Source organism: Mobula hypostoma, chromosome X1 (genome assembly GCF_963921235.1).
Source record: "Mobula hypostoma chromosome X1, sMobHyp1.1, whole genome shotgun sequence".
Classification (NCBI taxonomy): Eukaryota; Metazoa; Chordata; class Chondrichthyes; order Myliobatiformes; family Myliobatidae; genus Mobula; species Mobula hypostoma.
This window is the reverse complement of record NC_086128.1, coordinates 59,564,046-59,583,392: the sequence shown is the minus strand read 5'-3', so window position 1 is coordinate 59,583,392 and position 19,347 is coordinate 59,564,046. Positions and strand designations below refer to the sequence as shown.

Genomic DNA, 19,347 nt, shown 5'->3' with positions numbered 1-19,347 from the left:
ATTTTGAACAATTTCTTTTCTTCGTTATTCACTAAGGAGAAGGATATTGAATTGTGTAAGGTAAGGGAAACAGGTAGGGAAGTTATGGAAACTATGATGATTACAGAAGAGGAAGTATTGGCACTTTTAAGGAATATAGAAGTGGATAAGTCTCTGGGTCCTGACAGGATATTCCTGAGGACCTTGAGGGAAGTTAGTGTAGGAATAGCAGGGGCTCTGACAGAAATATTTCAAATGTTATTAGAAACGGGGATGGTGCCGGAGGATTGGTGTATTGCTCATGTTGTTCCATTGTTTAAAAACGGTTCTAAGAGTAAACCTAGCAATTATCGGCCTGTGAGTTTGATGTCAGCGGTGGGTAAATTGATGGAAAGTATTCTAAGAGATGGTATATAAAATTATCTGGATAGACAGAGTCTGATTAGGAACAGTCAACATGGATTTGAGTGTGGAAGGTTATGTTTGACAAACATTATTGAATTTTTTGAAGCGGTTACTCGGAAAGTTGACGAGGGTAAAGTGATGGGTGTTGTCTATATGGACTTCAGTAAGGCCTTTGACAAGGTTCCACACGGTAGGTTAGTTAGGAAGGTTCAATTGTTAGGTATTAATATCGAAGTAGTAAAATGGATTCTGCAGTGGCTGGATTGGAGACGCCAGAGAATAGTGGTGCATAACTGTTTGTCAGATTGGAGGCCAGTGACTAGTGGTGTACCTCCGGGATCTGTACTGGGTCCAATGTTGTTTGTCATATACATTAATGATCTGGATAATGGGGTGGTAAATTGGATTTGTAAGTATGCAGATGATACTAAGATAGGTGGAGTTGTGGATAATGAAGTAGGTTTTCAAAGCTTGCAGAGAGACTTAGGCCAGTTTGAAGAGTGGGCTGAAAGTTGACAGATGGAGTTTAATGCTGATAAATGTGAGGTGCTACATTTTGGTAGGACTAATCAAAATAGGACATAAATGGTAAATGGTAGGCATAGAACAGAGGGATCTAGGAATAATGGTGTATAGTTCCCTGAAGGTGGAATCTCATGTGGATAGGGTGGTGAAGAAAGCTTGTGGTATGCTGGCCTTTATAATTCAGAGCATTGAGTATAGGAGTTGGGATGTAATGTTAAAATTGTACAAGGCATTGGTAAGGCCAAATTTGGAGTATTGTGTACAGTTCTGGTCACCGAATTATAGGAGAGATGTCAACAGAATAGAGAGTACAGAGAAAATTTACTAGAATGTTACCTGGGTTTCATCACCTAAGTTATAGAGAAAGGTTGAACAAGTTGGGTCTTTATTCTTTGGAGCGTAGAAGGTTGAAGGGGGACTTGATAGAGGTATTTAAAATTATGAGGGGGATAGGTAAGAGTTGACGTGGATAGGCTTTTTCCATTGAGAGTAGGGGAGATTCAAACAAGAGGACATGAGTTGAGAGTTAAGGGGCAAAAGTTTAGGGGTAACATGAGGGGGAACTTCTTTACTCAGAGAGTGGTAGCTGTGTGGAACGAGCTTCCAGCAGAAGTGGTTGAGGCAGGTTCGATACTGTCATTTATAGTTAAATTGGATAGCTATATGGACAGGAAAGGAATGGAGGGTTATGGGCTGAGTGCCGGTCAGTGGGACTAGGTGAGAGTAAGAGTTCGGCATGGACTAGAAGGGCCAAGATGGCCTGTTTCCATTCTGTAATTGTTATATGGTTATATATGGTTATAAGGTGGCACATTCTCATTGTTAGACAGAGGCACCAATACTTATGATGCACAGACAGATAAAAGATACAGATCATGCATAATCCAGGTAACTGGTAAACTCAAAGTGCTGAAAGAACTATTACTATTACTGTTCTTCTGAAGCTAATACATAAACCAACCAAGATTCCAGACAGTGCATGTTTGCATTCCACCACTATGCAGCAAGGTCATTCTTGTGATCTAATCTCAGAACAAATAGTACAAGAACCTACGCTTTAGACTAAATACCATCCTTAGATTGCTGTTTTGAACACAAATTGATTGCAATCCTCATCTGTAAAGAAATTAAGAATTTGAAGCCAGAATTTAAAGCCGCAGAGCATAAAAGAATAAGGGGAGATTTATAAGAGGTATACATTGAGTGGCAGGGTGGGAAAGATCTCTACCAAAGGAGGTGAAAGGCGCTCTTTCTGTCCGCTATCACCCTTGGACAAGGTGTAGCACCTGCTTAGCCCCCGCCCCCCGGATCAGGAGATCAGGATCACAAGAAGCCATGGGAGCAGGTGGTGGTCGTATGAAAACCCGTGCATATCACCAGTCCTAGTTATGTGACCACTGATGCCAGGTAGATAATCTCTGAAGAGTACTGGTAAAGCCAAACCACTTCTGAAAAGAAAAGAAAAACCCTATTTTACTCAACCTTTCCTCACAAGTTCAAAGAGGAGCAAGAATGGGCGAGCTAGATTGAGCTCTTGCAACAGCTGAGATTGGCCCCGTGGTTTGTTCCTCCTGCAGCATGTGGGAAATCAGGGATATTTCCAGTGTCCCTGACGACTGTGTGCAGGAAATGTGTCCAGCTGCAGCTTCTGGCAGACCGCACTGAGCGGCTGGAGCTGCAATTAGATTCATACTGGAGCATCCACGATGCTGAGTAAGTCGTGAATAGCACGTTCAGTGAGTTGGCCACACCACAGGTAAAGGCTACACAGGCAGAAAGGGAATGGGTGGCCACTAAACAGCGTAGCAGTAGGCAGGTAGTGCAGGAGTCCCCTGAGGTCATCTCCCTCCTAAACAGATATACTGTTTTGGATACTGTTGGGGGAGATGTCTCATCAGGGGAAGGCAGCAGCAGCCGAGTTCATGGCACCATGGGTGGCTCTGCGGCACTGGAGGGAAGGAAAAGGAGTGGGAGAGCTATACTGATAGGGGATTCGATTGTAAGGGGATAGATAGACGTTTCTGCGGCCGCAAACGAGACTCCAGGAGGGTATGTTGCCTCCCTGGTGCAAGGGTCAAGGATGTCTCTGAGCGGCTGCAGGATATTCTGGAGTGGGAGGGTGAACAGCCAGTGGTCATGGTGCACATAGGTACCAACGATATAGGAAAAAAACGGGATGAGGTCCTACAAGGTGAACTTAGGGAGTTAGGAGATAAACTAAAAAGTAGGACCACAAAGGTAATAATCTCTGGATTACTACCAGTGCCACGTGCTAGTCAGAGTAGAAATAGGAGGATATATCAGATGAATACGTGGCTTGAAATATGGTGCAAGGGGAGGGATTCAAATTTCTGGGGCATTGGAAGCAGTTCTGGAGGAGGTGGGGCCGGTACAAACAGGACGGTCTGCACCTGGGCTGGACTGGAACCAATGTCCTAGGGGGAGCATTTGCTACTGTTGTTCAGGAGGATTTAAACTAATGTGGCAGGGGGATGGGAACAAGTGCAGAGAGACAGAGGGGTGTAAAATGAGGGTAGAAGCAAGAAGTAGTAAGGTGAAAAGTAAAAGTGGCAGGCTGGCAAATCCAGGGCAAAAATCAAAAAGGGCCACTTTTCAACATAATTGTATAAAGACTAAGAGTGTTGTAAAAGCAAGCCTGAAGGCTTTGTGTGTCAATGCAAGGAGCATTTGTAACAAGGTGGATGAATTGAAAGTGCAGATTGTTATTAATGAATATGATATAGTTGGGATCACAGAGACATTGCTCCAGGGTGACCAAGGATGGCAACTCAACATTCAGGGATATTCAATATTCAGGAGGTACAGACGTGAAAGAAAAGGAGGTGGGGTGGCATTGCTGGTTAGAGAGGAGATTAACGCAATGGAAAGGAAGAACATTAGCTGGGAGGATGTGGAATCGATATGGATAGACCTGCATAACACTAAGGGGCAGAAAACGCTGCTGGGAGTTGTGTACAGGCCACCTAACAGTAGTAGTGAGGTTGGGGATGGCATTAAACAGAAAATTAGAAATATGAGCACTAAAGGAACAGCAGTTATAATGGGCGACTTCAATCTACATATAGATTGGGTGAACCAAATTGGTAAGGGTGCTGAGGAAGAGGATTTCTTGGAATGTATGCGGGGTAGTTTTCTGAACCAACATGTCAAGGAACCAACTACACAGCAGGCCATTCTGGACGGGGTCTTGAGCAATGAGGAAGGGTTGGTTAGCAATCTTGTCGTGCAAGGCCCCTTGGATAAGAGTGACCATAATATGGTGGAATTCTTCATTAAGATGGAGAGTGATATAGTTAATTCAGAAACAAAGGTTCTGAACTTAAAGAAGGGTAACTTTGAAGGTATGAGATGTGAATTAGCTAAGATAGACTGGCAAATGATACTTAAAGGGTTGACGGTGGATATGCAATGGCAAGCATTTAAAGGTTGCATGGATGAACTACAACAATTGTTCATCCCAGTTTGGCAAAAGAATAAACCAGGGAAGGTAGTGCACCCGTGGCTGACAAGGTAAATTAGGGATAGTATCAATTCCAAATAAGAAACATACAAATTAGCCTGAAAAAGCGGCACACCTGAGGATTGGGAGAAATTCAGAGTCCAGCAGAGGAGGACAAAGGGCTTAATTAGGAAAGGGAAAAAAGATTATGAGAGAAAGCTGGCAGGGAACATAAAAACTGACTGTAAAAGCTTTTATAGATATGTGAAAAGAAAAAGATTGGTTAAGACAAATGTAGGTCCCTTACAGTCAGAAACAGGTGAATTGATCATGGGGAACAAGGACATGGCAGACCAATTGAATAACTACTTTGGTTCTGTCTTCACTAAGGAGAACATAAATAATCTTCCAGAAATAGTAGAGGACCAAGGGTCCAGTGAGATGGAGGAACTGAGGGAAATACATGTTACCAGGGAAGTGGTGTTAGGTAAATTGAAGGGACTGAAGGCAGATAAATCCCCCGGGCCAGATGGTCTGCAACCCAGAGTGCTTAAGGAAGTAGCACAAGAAATAGTGGTTGCATTTGTGATAATTTTTCAAAACTCTTTAGATTCTGGATTAGTTCCTGAGGATTGGAGGGTGGCTAATGTAACCCCGCTTTTTAAAAAAGGAGGGAGAGAAAAACCAGGGAATTATAGACCGGTAAGCCTGACATCGGTGGTGGGGAAAATCCAAGAGTCAGTTATCAAAGATGTGATAACAGCACATTTGGAAAGTGGTGAAATCATCAGACGAAGTCAGCATGGATTTGTGAAAGGAAAATCATGTCTGACGAATCTCATAGAATTTTTTGAGGATGTAACTAGTAGAGTGGATAGGGGAGAACCAGTGGATGTGGTATATTTGGATTTTCAAAAGGCTTTTGACAAGGTCCCACACAGGAGATTAGTGTGCAAACTTAAAGCACACGGTATTGGGGGTATGGTATTGATGTGGATAGGGAATTGGTTGGGAGACAGGAAGCAAAGAGTGGGAATAAACGGGACCTTTTCAGAATGGCAGGCAGTGACGAGTGGGGTACCGCAAGGCTCAATGCTGGGACCCCAGTTGTTTACAATATATATTAATGACTTAGACGAGGGTATTAAATGCAGCATCTCCAAGTTTGCGGATGACACGAAGCTGGGCGGCAGTGTTAGCCGTGAGGAGGATGCTAAGAGGATGCAGGGTGACTTGGATAGGTTAGGTGAGTGGGCAAATTCATGGCAGATGCAATTTAATATGGATAAATGTGAGGTTATCCACTTTGGTGGCAAGAACAAGAAAACAGATTATTATCTGAATGGTGGCCGATTAGGAAAAGGGGAGGTGCAACGAGACCTGGGTGTCACTGTACACCAGTCATTGAAAGTGGGCATGCAGGTACAGCAGGCGGTGAAAAAGGCGAATGGTATGCTGGCATTTATAGCGAGAGGATTCGAGTACAGGAGCAGGGAGGTACTACTGCAGTTGTACAAGGCTTTGGTGAGACCACACCTGGAGTATTGTGTGCAGTTTTGGTCCCCTAATCTGAGGAAAGACATTCTTGCCATAGAGGGAGCACAAAGAAGGTTCACCAGATTGATTCCTGGGATGGCAGGACTTTCATATGATGAAAGACTGGATCGGCTAGGCTTATACTCTCTGGAATTTAGAAGATTGAGGGGGGATCTGATTGAAATGTATAAAATCCTAAAGGGATTGGACAGGCTAGATGCAGGAAGATTGTTCCCAATGTTGGGGAAGTCCAGAACAAGGGGTCACAGTCTGAGGATAAAGGGGAAACCTTTTAGAACCGAGATGAGGAAAAACTTCTTCACACAGAGAGTGGTGAATCTGTGGAATTCTCTGCCACAGGAAACAGTTGAGGCCAGTTGATTGGCTATATTTAAGAGGGAGTTAGATATGGCCCTTGTGGCTAAAGGGATCAGGGGGTATGGAGACAAGGCAGGTACAGGGTTCTGAGTTGGATGATCAGCCATGATCGTACTGAATGGCGGTGCAGGCTCGAAGGGCCGAATGGCCTACTCCTGCACCTATTTTCTATGTTTCTATGTAACACAACTCAGTATGATCCTCTAACTCAAGCCCATACTCTAAGTAGTTAAAAGAAATGACTTTGTCCAATATCTTTTTTCCAGTAAATGCTAATGAAAATAAATTCATTTAAGCCTGTATGAATCTGGTTTTCCATTAAGGATTTCCATCTTTGGAGAAGAGCCATTGTAATGAAAATCCAATGTAAATGCAATTAAGCATATTAGCACAATTAGTGGTAATTGATAGCTCTGGGATATATTTCAGGAAAGTAAAGAAACTTAACTAAAAGGCAGATTCCAGATTACACGCACCATCTGCTTCCTGATCTATGAACAAATTTAACTAAATAAGACTTTTTTTTTAAAACAAAATCCATTGCTACTGTCAGACTTTAATTCATTAATATGAAGAGGGCAAGCACATGAAAAAATAAACAAATTATAAAGTAAAATATGGTTACTAAACAGATTGCAGACTGCTATTCCTGATGCCATATGAAACAATCCTGTCATACCATTTTGTAAAATCTAGTTACAGAGGCTGTCATTAAGACTTGGCCTATTCAGAAAAAGAGTGCAAATTCCACCACACAGTTTGAGAAAACCAAATTCAGTTCAGAAAATCTGGCAACAGATACTGGCATCAGTAAATTGTGCTAGAATACTTTACATATTACTTTAAAAATAGCAATTGAGGTTGTTGGTGGAGAGAAGTGTGCTACTTGATAAGGCTGAAGGAGGTACAGCAGCCTTAGGTCCCATGCCACTAGGTTCAGGAACAGTTATTACCCTTCGACCATCAGATTCCTGAACCGGTGTAGATAACAACACTCAACTCAACCCTGAACTCATTCCACAACCTACAGTCTCACTTTCAAAGACTCTACAACTCATAGTCTCTTTCTTATTTATCTACTATTTATTTGTTTATTTATGATTTATTATTTATTATTATTATCATTATTATTATTATTATTATCATTGTATTTTTATTTTTTCTCAGCTCAAGCTGGTAAAACCTGAGGTACAGGCATAGTCAAGCATACTCATTTCTCAATTGCTCAGAACTTTTGGACTATTCTGGTGGTGTTTAGTATTGTGGCTTTCTGAAGATTTAGACCATAAGACCATAAGACAAAGGAGCAGAAGTCGGCCATTCAGCCCATCGAGTCTGCTCTGCCATTTTATCATGAGCTGATCCATTCTCCCATTTAGTCCCATTCCCCCGCCTTCTCACCATAACCTTTGATGCTCTGGCTACTCAGATACCTATCAATCTCTGCCTTAAATACACCCAATGACTTGGTCTCCACTGCCACCCATGGCAACAAATTCCATAGATTCACCACCCTCTGGCTAAAAAAACTTCTTCGCATTTCTGTTCTGAATGGGCGCCCTTCACTCCTTAAGTCATGCCCTCTCGTACTAGACTCCCCCATCATGGGAAACAACTTTGCCACATCAACTCTGTCCATGCTTTGCAACATTTGAAATGTTTCTGTGAGGTCTCCCCTCATTCTTCTAAACTCCAAGGAATACAGTCCAAGAGCGGACAAACGTTCCTCATATGTTAACCCTCTCATTCCTGGAATCATTCTAGTGAATCTTCTTTGTACCCTCTCCAACGTCAGCATATCCTTTCTTAAATAAGGAGACCAAAACTGCCCACAGTACTCCAAGTGAGGTCTCACCAGCGCCTTATAGAGCCTCAACATCACATCCCTGCTCCTATACTCTATTCCTCTAGAAATGAATGCCAACATTGCATTCGCCTTCTTCACCACCAACTCAACCTGGAGGTTAACCTTAAGGGTATCCTGTACGAAGACTCCCAAGTCCCGTTGCATCTCAGAACTTTGAATTCTCCCCCCATTTAAATTAATAGTCTGCCCATTTATTTCTTCTGCCAAAGTGCATAACCATACACTTTCCAACATTGTATTTCATTTGCCACTTCTTTGCCCATTCTTCCCATCTATCCAAGTCTCTCTGCAGACTCTCAGTTTCCTCAGCACTACCGGCTCCTCCACCTATCTTCGTATTGTCAGCAAACTTAGCCACAAAGCCATCTATTCCTTAATCCAAATCGTTGATGTGCAATGTAAAAACAAGCGGTCCCAACACAGACCCCTGTGGAACACCACTGGTAACCGGCAGCCAACCAGAATAGGATCCCTTTATACCCACTCTCTGTTTCCTGCCAATCAGCCAACGCTCAATCCACGTATGTAACTTTCCCGTAATTCCATGGGCTCTTATCTTATTAAGTAGCCTCATGTGTGGCACCTTGTCAAAGGCCTTCTGAAAATCCAAATATACAACATCCACTGCATCTCCCTTGTCTAGCCTACTTGTAATTTCCTCAAAAAATTGTAATAGGCTTGTCAGGCAGGATTTTCCTTTAAGGAATATTTACATAAATACTGTTGAGTCGCTCAAATTGTTTAATGCTATTGTGCAGTTACTTTGGGATGGTGCCAGTTGTAGACATTAGTATTGGGACAATGTATACCCTGTTTGTATTCCATAGTCTTTCAATTTCCTCTTTTAATTCAGCATATTTCTGGTGTTTTTCACTTATTGATTTCTGTATGTTATGTGTGTTTGGAATGGTATAATAATAATACCTATTAAGTAAGTTGATTTTGCTTGTTTATCCTATAATATTATATCCAGACAGTCATGATGGATTTTCCTATCTATCAGTCGTAATATAATATGTAGGACTCTGACTCTACAACTGGATCAGGCTTGCATTTATGGTAAGGTATCGTTTCTTTTGAGTATGTATTTTAAAGCAAGATTTTGATGAATGATGTTTGCCACTTGATTGTGCCTGTGTACATAATCAGATTGAGTTAAACTGTCACAAGATCCTGTAACATGTTGGATTATTTCTGATTTGTCCTGGCAATTTTCTGTATTTATTGTTTTTTAATTTTTGGTCTTTTATGATGTATTTTTGATAATTTATTGTGCTAACCACCTGGTCCTGTACCCTTCTGTTTCTGGGAAGAGTTTTCCAACTCTGAGCCAGGTGTTTGATGCTTCCTTGTTGACATCTAGTCTGCTCAGATCATGGGGATGTCTTCCATGGAGAGCCATGTTTTTCCATTGGTTAACCTTTTCTTCTATAGTGAAAATTTCTTCTCTTTTTTGAGTTGTGCTTTCATTTAAGTTTAGTAGTGTGTAATTCATAGCAGAACTGCATATGCTTACATGGAGTGCTGAGAATATATGCACTCACTGGCTATTTTATAGGTACATCTGTACACCTGGTCATTAATACAAATATCTAATCAGCCAATCATCTGGCAGCAACTCAATGTATAAAAGCATGCAGACATGGTCAAGAAGTTCAGTTGTTCAGACAAACATCAGAATGGGGAAGAAATGCGATCTAAGTGGCTATCACCATGGATCTCCTGGGAATAATTGTTGGTGCCAGATGGGGTGGTTTGAGTTTCTCAGAAACTCCTGATCTCCTGGGATTATCATGCAAAATAGTCTCTAGAGATGACAGAGAATGGCACAACAAACAAAAAAACATGCAGTAAGCAGCAACTCTAGGTGAAAATGTCTTGTTAATGAGAGAGGTCAGAGGAGAATGGCCAGACTGGTTCAAACTGACAGGAAGGCGACAGTAACTCAAAGAACCACACATTACAACAGTGACGTGCAAAAGAGCATCTCTAAACTCACAACATGTTGAACCTTGAAGTGGATGTACTACAGCAGCAGAACACCATGAACATACACTCAGTGGCTACTTTACTAAGTAAAGGAGGTACTGAGTATAGGCATAGTTTTTAATAATAACCATAATTTCAATAATATACTAACAGGTCTGTTTTACATGCTAGTTTTAATAGGAAAAGCACATCTTTTCTTAGATAAGGGGCTCAAAACTGCTCACCATATTCCAATTGTGGTCTGACAAAGCATTATAATCCTCAGCATTACATCCTTGATTTTATATTCCAGTCTTCTCGAAATGAATGCTAATGTTGCATTTGCCTTCCTTACTACCAACTCAACCTGCAAGTTAAACTTTAGGGAATCTTGTACTAGAACACCCAAATCCTTTTTCACCTTTCTGAATTTGCTCTCCATTTAGAAAGTAGCCTGTGGCTTTATTCCTTCGACTAAAGTAAATGGTTATACACTTCCCTACACTGTATTCCATCTGCCACTTCTTTGCCCATTCTCCCAATCTGTCCAAATCTATTCTGCCTCCTCAACACTGCCTGCCCCTCCACCTCTTTGTATCGCCCGCAAACCCGGCCACAAAGCCATCAGTTCTGTTACCAATGTACAAAAAGCACTAATGGTATGTTAACTCCTCCTGAAATGGGACGTCAATAACACTGGAGAGCAGCTGCAAAACTAAAGTTTAAGGAAGTTTCATGAAGTATTGTTATTACAACCTGTTTGTACTGACAAGAATTTGTCTGCATTTATCATCTATTAAAGATTTCCTGAGCCAATGCAGAATCCAGGAAATTAAATCCGGCTGCATCCACTTTTTCTCCTACACAATACACATAACAAGTAAAGAGTTCACAGCTTTTTGAATCAAACACTTTACCAGCAACTCTTCCTCCTCGTCCCAAACAGGAAAACTGTGGTTTCTTTTGACAGCTGAGATATCATTGTCCCTCTCCTTCCGGGGGTTTAGCTCCAAGGTCACATTTCTCAGGGCAGCCAGCCAAATACAACGGGGCTCAGGAGAACTGCAGTCAATCCCCACCGGCCTTTCCCAGTTCCAGTGTCTGTAGACCAAGCCTGGGCTGCAGGCTGTTTTCCCAGCACTGGACATGCTTTCGCTGATCACTCGCGCCCGTTTCTCTGTTTACTTCAGCCTGACTTGAAGAGTAGCTCCTAATCCACTTCAAGGTAATTGTTTCAAATCTAGCTGTCATTAGTCCAAGAAGTGTGTTGCTTTCTAGCATCCATTCACAACACATTACAGTTCATATATCAGAGTGAAAGTTCATCCCGTATCTGAATCAACATCTTTATCCTTCCTCATTCCTTTCATTCACTTTGAACAATGAACCCAAGCGTATTCCAAAGATGGTTAAAAGTTACGGCGAGGGGCATAGCTACAGGCAGCCAGGCACAAAATCTTCAACAGGAATGTCAGACGCTCAAAGACAAACTGAAAGAGCAGACACCTCCTTATCCACAGCATGCTGTGGACCGGCAGCTGTCCTGGCTTGTGAGTCCCAGCCACTGACCTCCGACCCAAGTCACCAGCTGACATCTGCAGCAGACGATTGGAAGTTTTACACTGCTGTAAATTCCATCACACGACTGTGCAAAGTGAGTAAACTACAGTGAGATATGCTCAACTACTTTTTTAATCTTCTGTGAGCTCCACAGCTTTCTTTTTGAACAAACATATGATGTCACGTCGCTGCACAAAGTTCACTTTCAAAGCCGAGATGAGCTAATTGGTTAAAAGACAATCGGACTCACTTGCAGCTCTGTCGTGTTTTCTGGGTTAACCATTTACCATCTGAAACATGCCTCTATTTGGCCTAAATGATCAAAGTAAATTTATTATCAAAGTACATATATGTCACTATCAAAAACCTTGAGATTCATTTGCTTGTGGGCATTCACAGCAGATACAAAGAAGTGCAATAGAATCTATGTAAAGCCACACAAAAGAAGGCAAACTGCAAATACAAAAGAAAAGTTTTGCCCCTGAGCCATTTTCCAGAGCAACTCTCTAAGCCCACGATGGTTTTGTCTAGCTTTAAAACCACTCTCTAATTTAATGAATCGGATGAAAATAGGATATTAAATCAGAAACAACCAAATGAATTATACTTTAACACACCTTCTCTACGTTGACAATTTGAAATCATACTCTCATCATCAGTAAAGCTAAAGCAATTAATTTAAATAGTAGAACTATTTTGGAAAGATATAAACATGAACTTTGGACTGGATAAATGCAGAACATTAAAATAAAGAAAGGTGCAACAGAGCTAATAGAATACAAACCAGAGCAGCAGGATACAACACAACCGATGGGTGAATATGGAACATATCAGTATCCAGATTATCAACAAGCAAAGAAAATCGACCATAGTGTGATAAAGGGAAAACTTTTGACAGAATTTACTTCAAGGCTTAGAGAATCTGCCAAACAGAGCTTCATAGTAAAAGTATAACAAAGGCAATAAACACTTTTGTTATACCCATATGAACTATGGGTCAGAAACCGATCTGGAAAATTTACAGAGAAAAAGAAGAAATGAAAAGACAAATGTTAGGAAACACAATGTACACTCAAACACACTTAGATTAACACTACCTAGGACAGAAGGAGGAAGGGGAATAACAGACATAAAAAATTTACACACCAATCAGATGAAATTTCTAAGGATATATTTCCATCAATGAAAAAAGGACTCAGCACTTGATGCAAACATATGCAATTCTGATAAGAAGTACACACTGCTAAACTTAAATGAAAGCACAATTCAGAAAAATGAAGAAATTATCACTACGGAAGAAAAAGTTAACCAGTGGAAGAGCATGACCCTCCATGGAAGACATCCTCATGATCTGAGGAGACTACACGTCAACAAAGCATTGAATGCCTGGCTCAGGGATGGACACCTCTTCCCAGAAACAGAGGGAAAATCCTGGCAATTGTGGACAATGTTCCTCTCCCTCTGCACACCACCTTGGCTGAACAGAGGAACATTTTTAGTAATAGAACTAAGACAACTGAGTTGATCCAAAGTGCGCTATATGAGGTCATTCTTACCCTCAACCATTAGGCTCTATAATGAGTCAACCTATAATGAAGGAAATGATGACCCCCTTCTGTTAGACTATTTGTGGTAACTTATTTTTTATTCTTTCTTTCTTCTCTTCTAATATTTGTATATCTGCATATCTGTGCACTTGTAATTCTACTGTGACACTGTAATTTCCTTTGGGATCAATAAAGTATCTATCTAAAAAAAGACTAACAAATTCAAGACGACAAATGCAGAAAATGCCAAGAGAAACCAGAGACGATCCAACACATTACAGGATCCTGAAGCAGTTGAACTCAACCTGATTACTTACACAGGCACAATCAAGCAGAAAACGTCAGTCACCAAAATTTTGCTTTAAGATACAAACTCATAAAAGACACAATACCTCACTATAAATACAAGCCTGATGCAGTTTTAGAGTCAAAGTCCTACAAACTATACGATTAGGCCTATACAGCAGTAGTCATGTAAGTCTCCAGAAAGCCACAAAACTAAACACCACTAGCATAGTCCGAAAGTACCTAGCCATTGAGAAACGAGTGTGATTGGCTAAGCCTGTACCTCAGGTTTTACAAGCTTGAGCTGAGAAAAAAATAAAAATAATAATAAATCAGTAATAATATTGAGGACAAAATCCTTGAAAGTGAATCCATAGGTTGTGGAATCAGTTCAATGTTGAGACGACTGAAGTTATCCATGTTGGTTCAGGAACCTGATGGTTGAGGGGTAATAACTGTTCCTGATATATACAGTACTGTGTAAAAATATTAGGCACATATACACGTATACAGCCAGAGTGCCTAAGACTTTTGCACAGTACTGTAGTAATTTTAAGTATTGCACTGTACCGCTGCCACAAAAAAAAAACAAATTTCATGACATATGTGAGTGATGATAAACCTGATTCTGATCTGGGTCTCTATTGTGGACTGAGAGTGGGAAGGAGGGACAGGGAGAAGGGAATCATGGTTGGGAAAAGGGGAAGGGAGAGGGGAGGGAGCCGGAAGCACCAGAGAGACATTCTGTAATGATCAATAAACCAATTGTTTGGGATCAAATGACCTTGCCTGGTGTCTCAAGGTTGTGTGTGTATGCACCCTCACCACCACCTTCCCCCACACCTCGCCCCTGACACTCCTTCTCACCCACCTGTCCCACACCCCTCCTGCGGCACTTCCTTTACTCTCACAAGATTTACAAACTCATTGTCCACTCCACGTTGTCAAATAGAGTCCTGTGCAAAAGTCATAGGCACCCTAGCTATACATATATGCCCAAGACTTTTGCACAGTACCGTAGAGTTGTTTTTTTAATGTACTGAACTGTACTGCTTCAGCAAAGTAACACATTTCACCATTCTGATTCTGTTTATGACCATTCCTTTAGCACCCTCTCTTCGTGGGATGTGGATAATTGATAATACTGCTTGTGATCACATTAATTGTAAATGTAAGACCAGCACAACACAACGTAATTGGTGCCTACTCTGATACTTTAGATCAGAGTTCCAAACTTGAGACCAGATTTAGAAATCTGTACAACTCAATTAATATAGCGTCTTAGCACAAATCATGTGAACAAACTCTTTCCTGGAGGCAGCTAAGAAAATATTTGAGTATTCAGTACAAAATACTTAGCTTTTTGTTTTTTTTTGCCTAGCCTTCAGCTGCAAGTTTCAAGAAGCCGATGATTCAAATGCTTAACAATATTCACACTAATATTACTATAATTAAGGGATACACTGAAACCAACAATCTACTTTCACATACTGCAATTAAATAAAGAAGTCAACAAATTCCTGACAAGTTTGCTTTCCCCACCTCTGGGAATTTCACTTCCCCACCTCTTGAAATTTCGCTTTCCCACCCCTGACTCAAACACACTTAACCACAGAAAACTCACACCCATTTAAAGATTATATTTAAATGGCAATTTTCACAATAAGGACTTTCAAACCCAGAGCAATGCATGCAAAATGCTGGAGAAACTCAGCAGGTCAGGCAGCATCTATGGAGAGGAATAAAGACCCTATGTTTTGGGCCAAGGCCCTTCATCAGGGCTGGAAAGGAAGGAGGCAGCAGGCAGAATCTTCTGGCTGGAACATAGCATGCCCATGTCTTGCTAATCCTAACCCTAACCCTAACTGTAAGTCTCTGGACTGTGGTAGAAAACCAGAGCACCTAGAGGAAACCCACACAGTCATAGGGAGAATGTACAAACTCATAACAGACAGTGTGGGAAATTGAACACCTCTCTTACAGATGGTGAATTAATAGAGTTCCTCTAACTCCTAGGCTACAATGCCGCCTCTACATTATAGTTTGTTTCCACGCTGTGTGACACTATAACTCTCTTTGCATTTCCCAGCTATAGATGAAAATCATCAAAATAAAAATCAAAAACATCAGGGTCCTGGTGAAGGGTCTTAGCCTGAAATGTTGATTATTTATTCCTCTTCACAGATACTGCTGAGTTCCTTCAGCGTTTTGTGTGTGTTACTCTGGATTTCCAGCATCTGCAGAATCTCTAGTGTTTATGTTGCCTCAATGTCGCAAGAACAAAGGAGCTGGTTGTGGACTACAGGAGGAATGGAGACAGGCTCACCCCTATTGACATCAATGGATCTGGGGTTGAGAGGGTGAACAGCTTTAAATTCCTCGGCATACACATCACCAAGGATTTTACGTGGTCTGTACATACTGGCTGTGTGGCGAAAAAAGCACAACAGTGCCTCTTCCACCTCAGACGGTTGAAGAAGTCCCCAAATCCTAAGAACTTTCTACGGGGCACAATTGAGAGCATCCTGACTGGCTGCATCACTGCCTGGTATGGGAACTGTACTTCCCTCAATCGCAGGACTCTGCAGAGAGTGGTGTGGACAGCCCAGCGCATCTGTAGATGGGAACTTCCCACTATTCAGGACATTTACAGAGACGTGTGTAAAAAGGGCCCAAAGGCTCACTGGGGACCTGAGTCACCCCAACCACAAACTGTTCCAGCTGCTACCATCTGGGAACCGGCACCGCAGCATAAAAGCCAGGACCAACAGGCTCCAGGACAGCTTCTTCCACCAGGCCGTCAGACTGATTAATTCACACTAATACAATTGTATTTCTATGCTATACTGACTGTCCTGTTGTACATAATATTTATTACAAATGACTATACATTGCACATTGCACATTTAGATGAAGACGTAACATAAAGATTTTTACTCGTTGTGTTTGTGAAGAATATAAGTAATAAATTCAATTCAATTCAATTATGACTTTCAAACCCTAATAGGAACAAGAGTAAAGATCACTTATATACCTAAGGAATTAACTGTCCATACTCGCTGCTACTTGTACCCATACCACTTGCTTTATAAGTTTTTTCCAGCGCTACATTGAACAGAGGGGGCTGGAGAATTAATTGCTGAACAAATGAGAAATAAGGTAGTCAATGGCCCAACAATCTGTCAAAGTTCAAAGTTAATTTATCATCACAGTACATATATAATCACTACATACAACCCGGAGATTTACTTTCTTGCAGGCATACTCAATAAATCGATAATAGAGTAATAACCATAATAGAATCAATGAAAAATCGCGCAACTAGAGTGTTCAACAAGAGTGCAGAAGACAACAAACTGTGCAAGTACAAAAAGAAAGAAAGGATAAGCAATAAATATCGAGAACATGAGATGAAGAGTCTTTGAAAGTGAGTCCATAGACTGTGGGAACATTTGAATGATGGGGCAAGTGAGGTTGAGTGAAGTTATTCCCTTTTGTTCAACAGCCTGATAGTTAAGGGGTAATAACTGTTTCTGAATCTGGTGGTGTGAGCCCTGAGGCTCCTGTACCTCTTCCCTGATGGTAGTAATGGGAAGAGGGCATGATCTGGGTGGTGGGGGTATCTGATGATGGATGCTGCTTTCCCATCATGATGTAAAATTAATAAAATATTTATTATTGTTATATGAAACTAATCAGTGATGCCCCAAAATAGCAGCACTATCATTAAGGACCACCCTCCCCCCCCCCCCCACCATTATAGGCCAGTTAGCCTAACCTCAGTGGTGGGAAAGTGTTAGAGTCTATTATTAAGGATGAGGTTTTGGGGTACTTGGAGACTACTGATAAATAAGTCAAAGTCAGCATGGTTTCTGTAAAGGGAAATCTTGCCTGACAAATCTGTTAGAGTTCTTTGAGGAAGTAATAAGCAGGGTGGACAAAGGAAAGGCAGTGGATGTCACTTACTTGGATTTTCAGAAGGCGTCTGATAAGGTGCCACACATGAGGCTGCTTAACAAGATGAAATCCTTCGGCATTACAGGAAAGATACTGGCATGGATAGTGGAATGGCTGACAGACAGGAGGTAGCGAGTGGGAATAAAAGGGGCCTTTTCTGGTTGGTTGCCAGTGACTAGTGCTGTTCCTCTGGGGTCAGTATTGGGACCACTACTTTTCATGTTTTTTGTCAATGATTTGGATAATGGAATTGATGGCTTTGTGGGTGATACAAAGATAGGTGAAGGGGTAGGTGGGGTAGGTAGTGCTGGGGAAGTAATGCGATTGCAACAGGACTTAGACAAATTGGAAGAATGGGCAAAAAAGTGGCAGATGGACTACAGTGTTGGTAAACGCATGATAATGCATTTTAGTAAAAGGAACAATAGTGTGTACTATTATCTAAATGGGGAGAAAGTCTGAACATCAAAGGTGCAGAGACTTAGAAGTCCTTGTGCAAGACTCCCAGAAGGTTAATTTACAGATTGGGTCTATGGTAAAGAAGGCAAATGTAATGTTGCCATTTATTTCAAGGTGAATAGAATAGAATATAAAAACAAGGAGATAATGCTGACAATAGTAATTCTGCAGATGCTGGAAATTCAATCAACACACATAAAAGTTGCTGGTGAATACAGGGTCCTGACGAAGGGTCTCGACCTGAAACGTCAACTGTGCCTCTTCCTAGAGATGCTGCCTGGCCTGCTGCGTTCACCAGCAACTTTCATGTGTGTTGAGATAATGCTGAGCCTTTATAACAGTGGTCCCCAACCACCGGCCCGTGGACCGGTACCCGGCATGTGCTATCGGGCCGCGAAGAAACTATATGATTTGGCGATATGAAACGATATGAGCCAGCTGCACCTTTCCTCATTCCCTGTCATACACTGTTGAACTTGAACACCGCGCCCCCCCCCCAAGTCGGCCAGTCCGCAAGAATATCGTAAATATTAAACTGGTCCGCGGTGTGCAAAAGGGTGGGGACTCCTGCTTTATAAGACACTAGTCAGGCCGCACTTAAGAGTATTGTCAACAATTTTGGGCCCCATACCTTAGAAAAGACACGTTGTCATTGGAGAGAGCCCAAAGGAGGTTCACAAGGATGATTCTGGGAATGAAGGGGTTAACTTATCAGGAGTGTTTGGCAGCTTTGGGCCTGTACTAATTGGAATTTACAAGAATGCAGGGAGGAACTTGTTGAAACTTACTGAATGTTGAAAGGACTAGATAGGGTGGATGTGGAGAGGATGTTTCCTATGGTGGGGGTATCCAGAACTGGACGGCGCAGCCTCAAAATTGAAAGACGACCTTTTAGAACAGAGGTAAGGAGGAATTTTTTTAGCCAGCAAATAGTGAATCTGTAGGATTCGCTGCCACAGACTGTGGTGAAGGCCAAGTCCATGGGTATACTTAAGGCGGAAGTTGATCGTTTCCTGATCGGTCAGGGCATCAAAGGATATGGCGAGAAAGCTGGTGTATGGGGTTGAGTGGGATCTGGGATCAGCCATGATGGAATGCTGGAGCAGACTCAACGGGCTGAATGGCCTAATTCTACCCCTAAGTCTTAAGGTCGTATGGACATGACCTCATCTCATTACTACCTTCAGGGAGGAGGTACAGGAGTCTGAGGGCACACACTCAACAATTCAGGAACAGCTCTTCCTCTCTGTCATCAGATTTTTGAATGGAAAATGAACCCATGAACACTACTCACTATCTTTGCTCGCTTTTTGCGCTACTTGTTTAATTTAGTTTTTTAATATATTATTCATATTGCAATTGATAGTGTATTTCTGTACTGCACTGTACTGCTGCCGCAAAACAACAAATTTCATGGCATA

At 41.6% G+C, this 19,347-nt stretch overlaps 1 protein-coding gene across 3 annotated transcripts in view; it reads right to left on the bottom strand.

Annotated features, from left to right (window-relative positions):
- Positions 1–19,347, bottom strand: part of LOC134340331 (rho GTPase-activating protein 23-like) — a 490,201-nt gene that overhangs the window by 233,290 nt on the left and 237,564 nt on the right. The window contains exon 1 of one of the 3 annotated variants that reach the window (XM_063037437.1): positions 11,036–11,418. The exons of the other annotated variants lie outside the window; for them this stretch is intronic. Coding sequence (XP_062893507.1) covers positions 11,036–11,266 — 231 coding nt within the window. The 5' untranslated portion in view covers positions 11,267–11,418. Of the gene's footprint in view, positions 1–11,035; positions 11,419–19,347 lie in introns of those variants that run through there. 3 annotated transcript variants of the gene reach the window in all.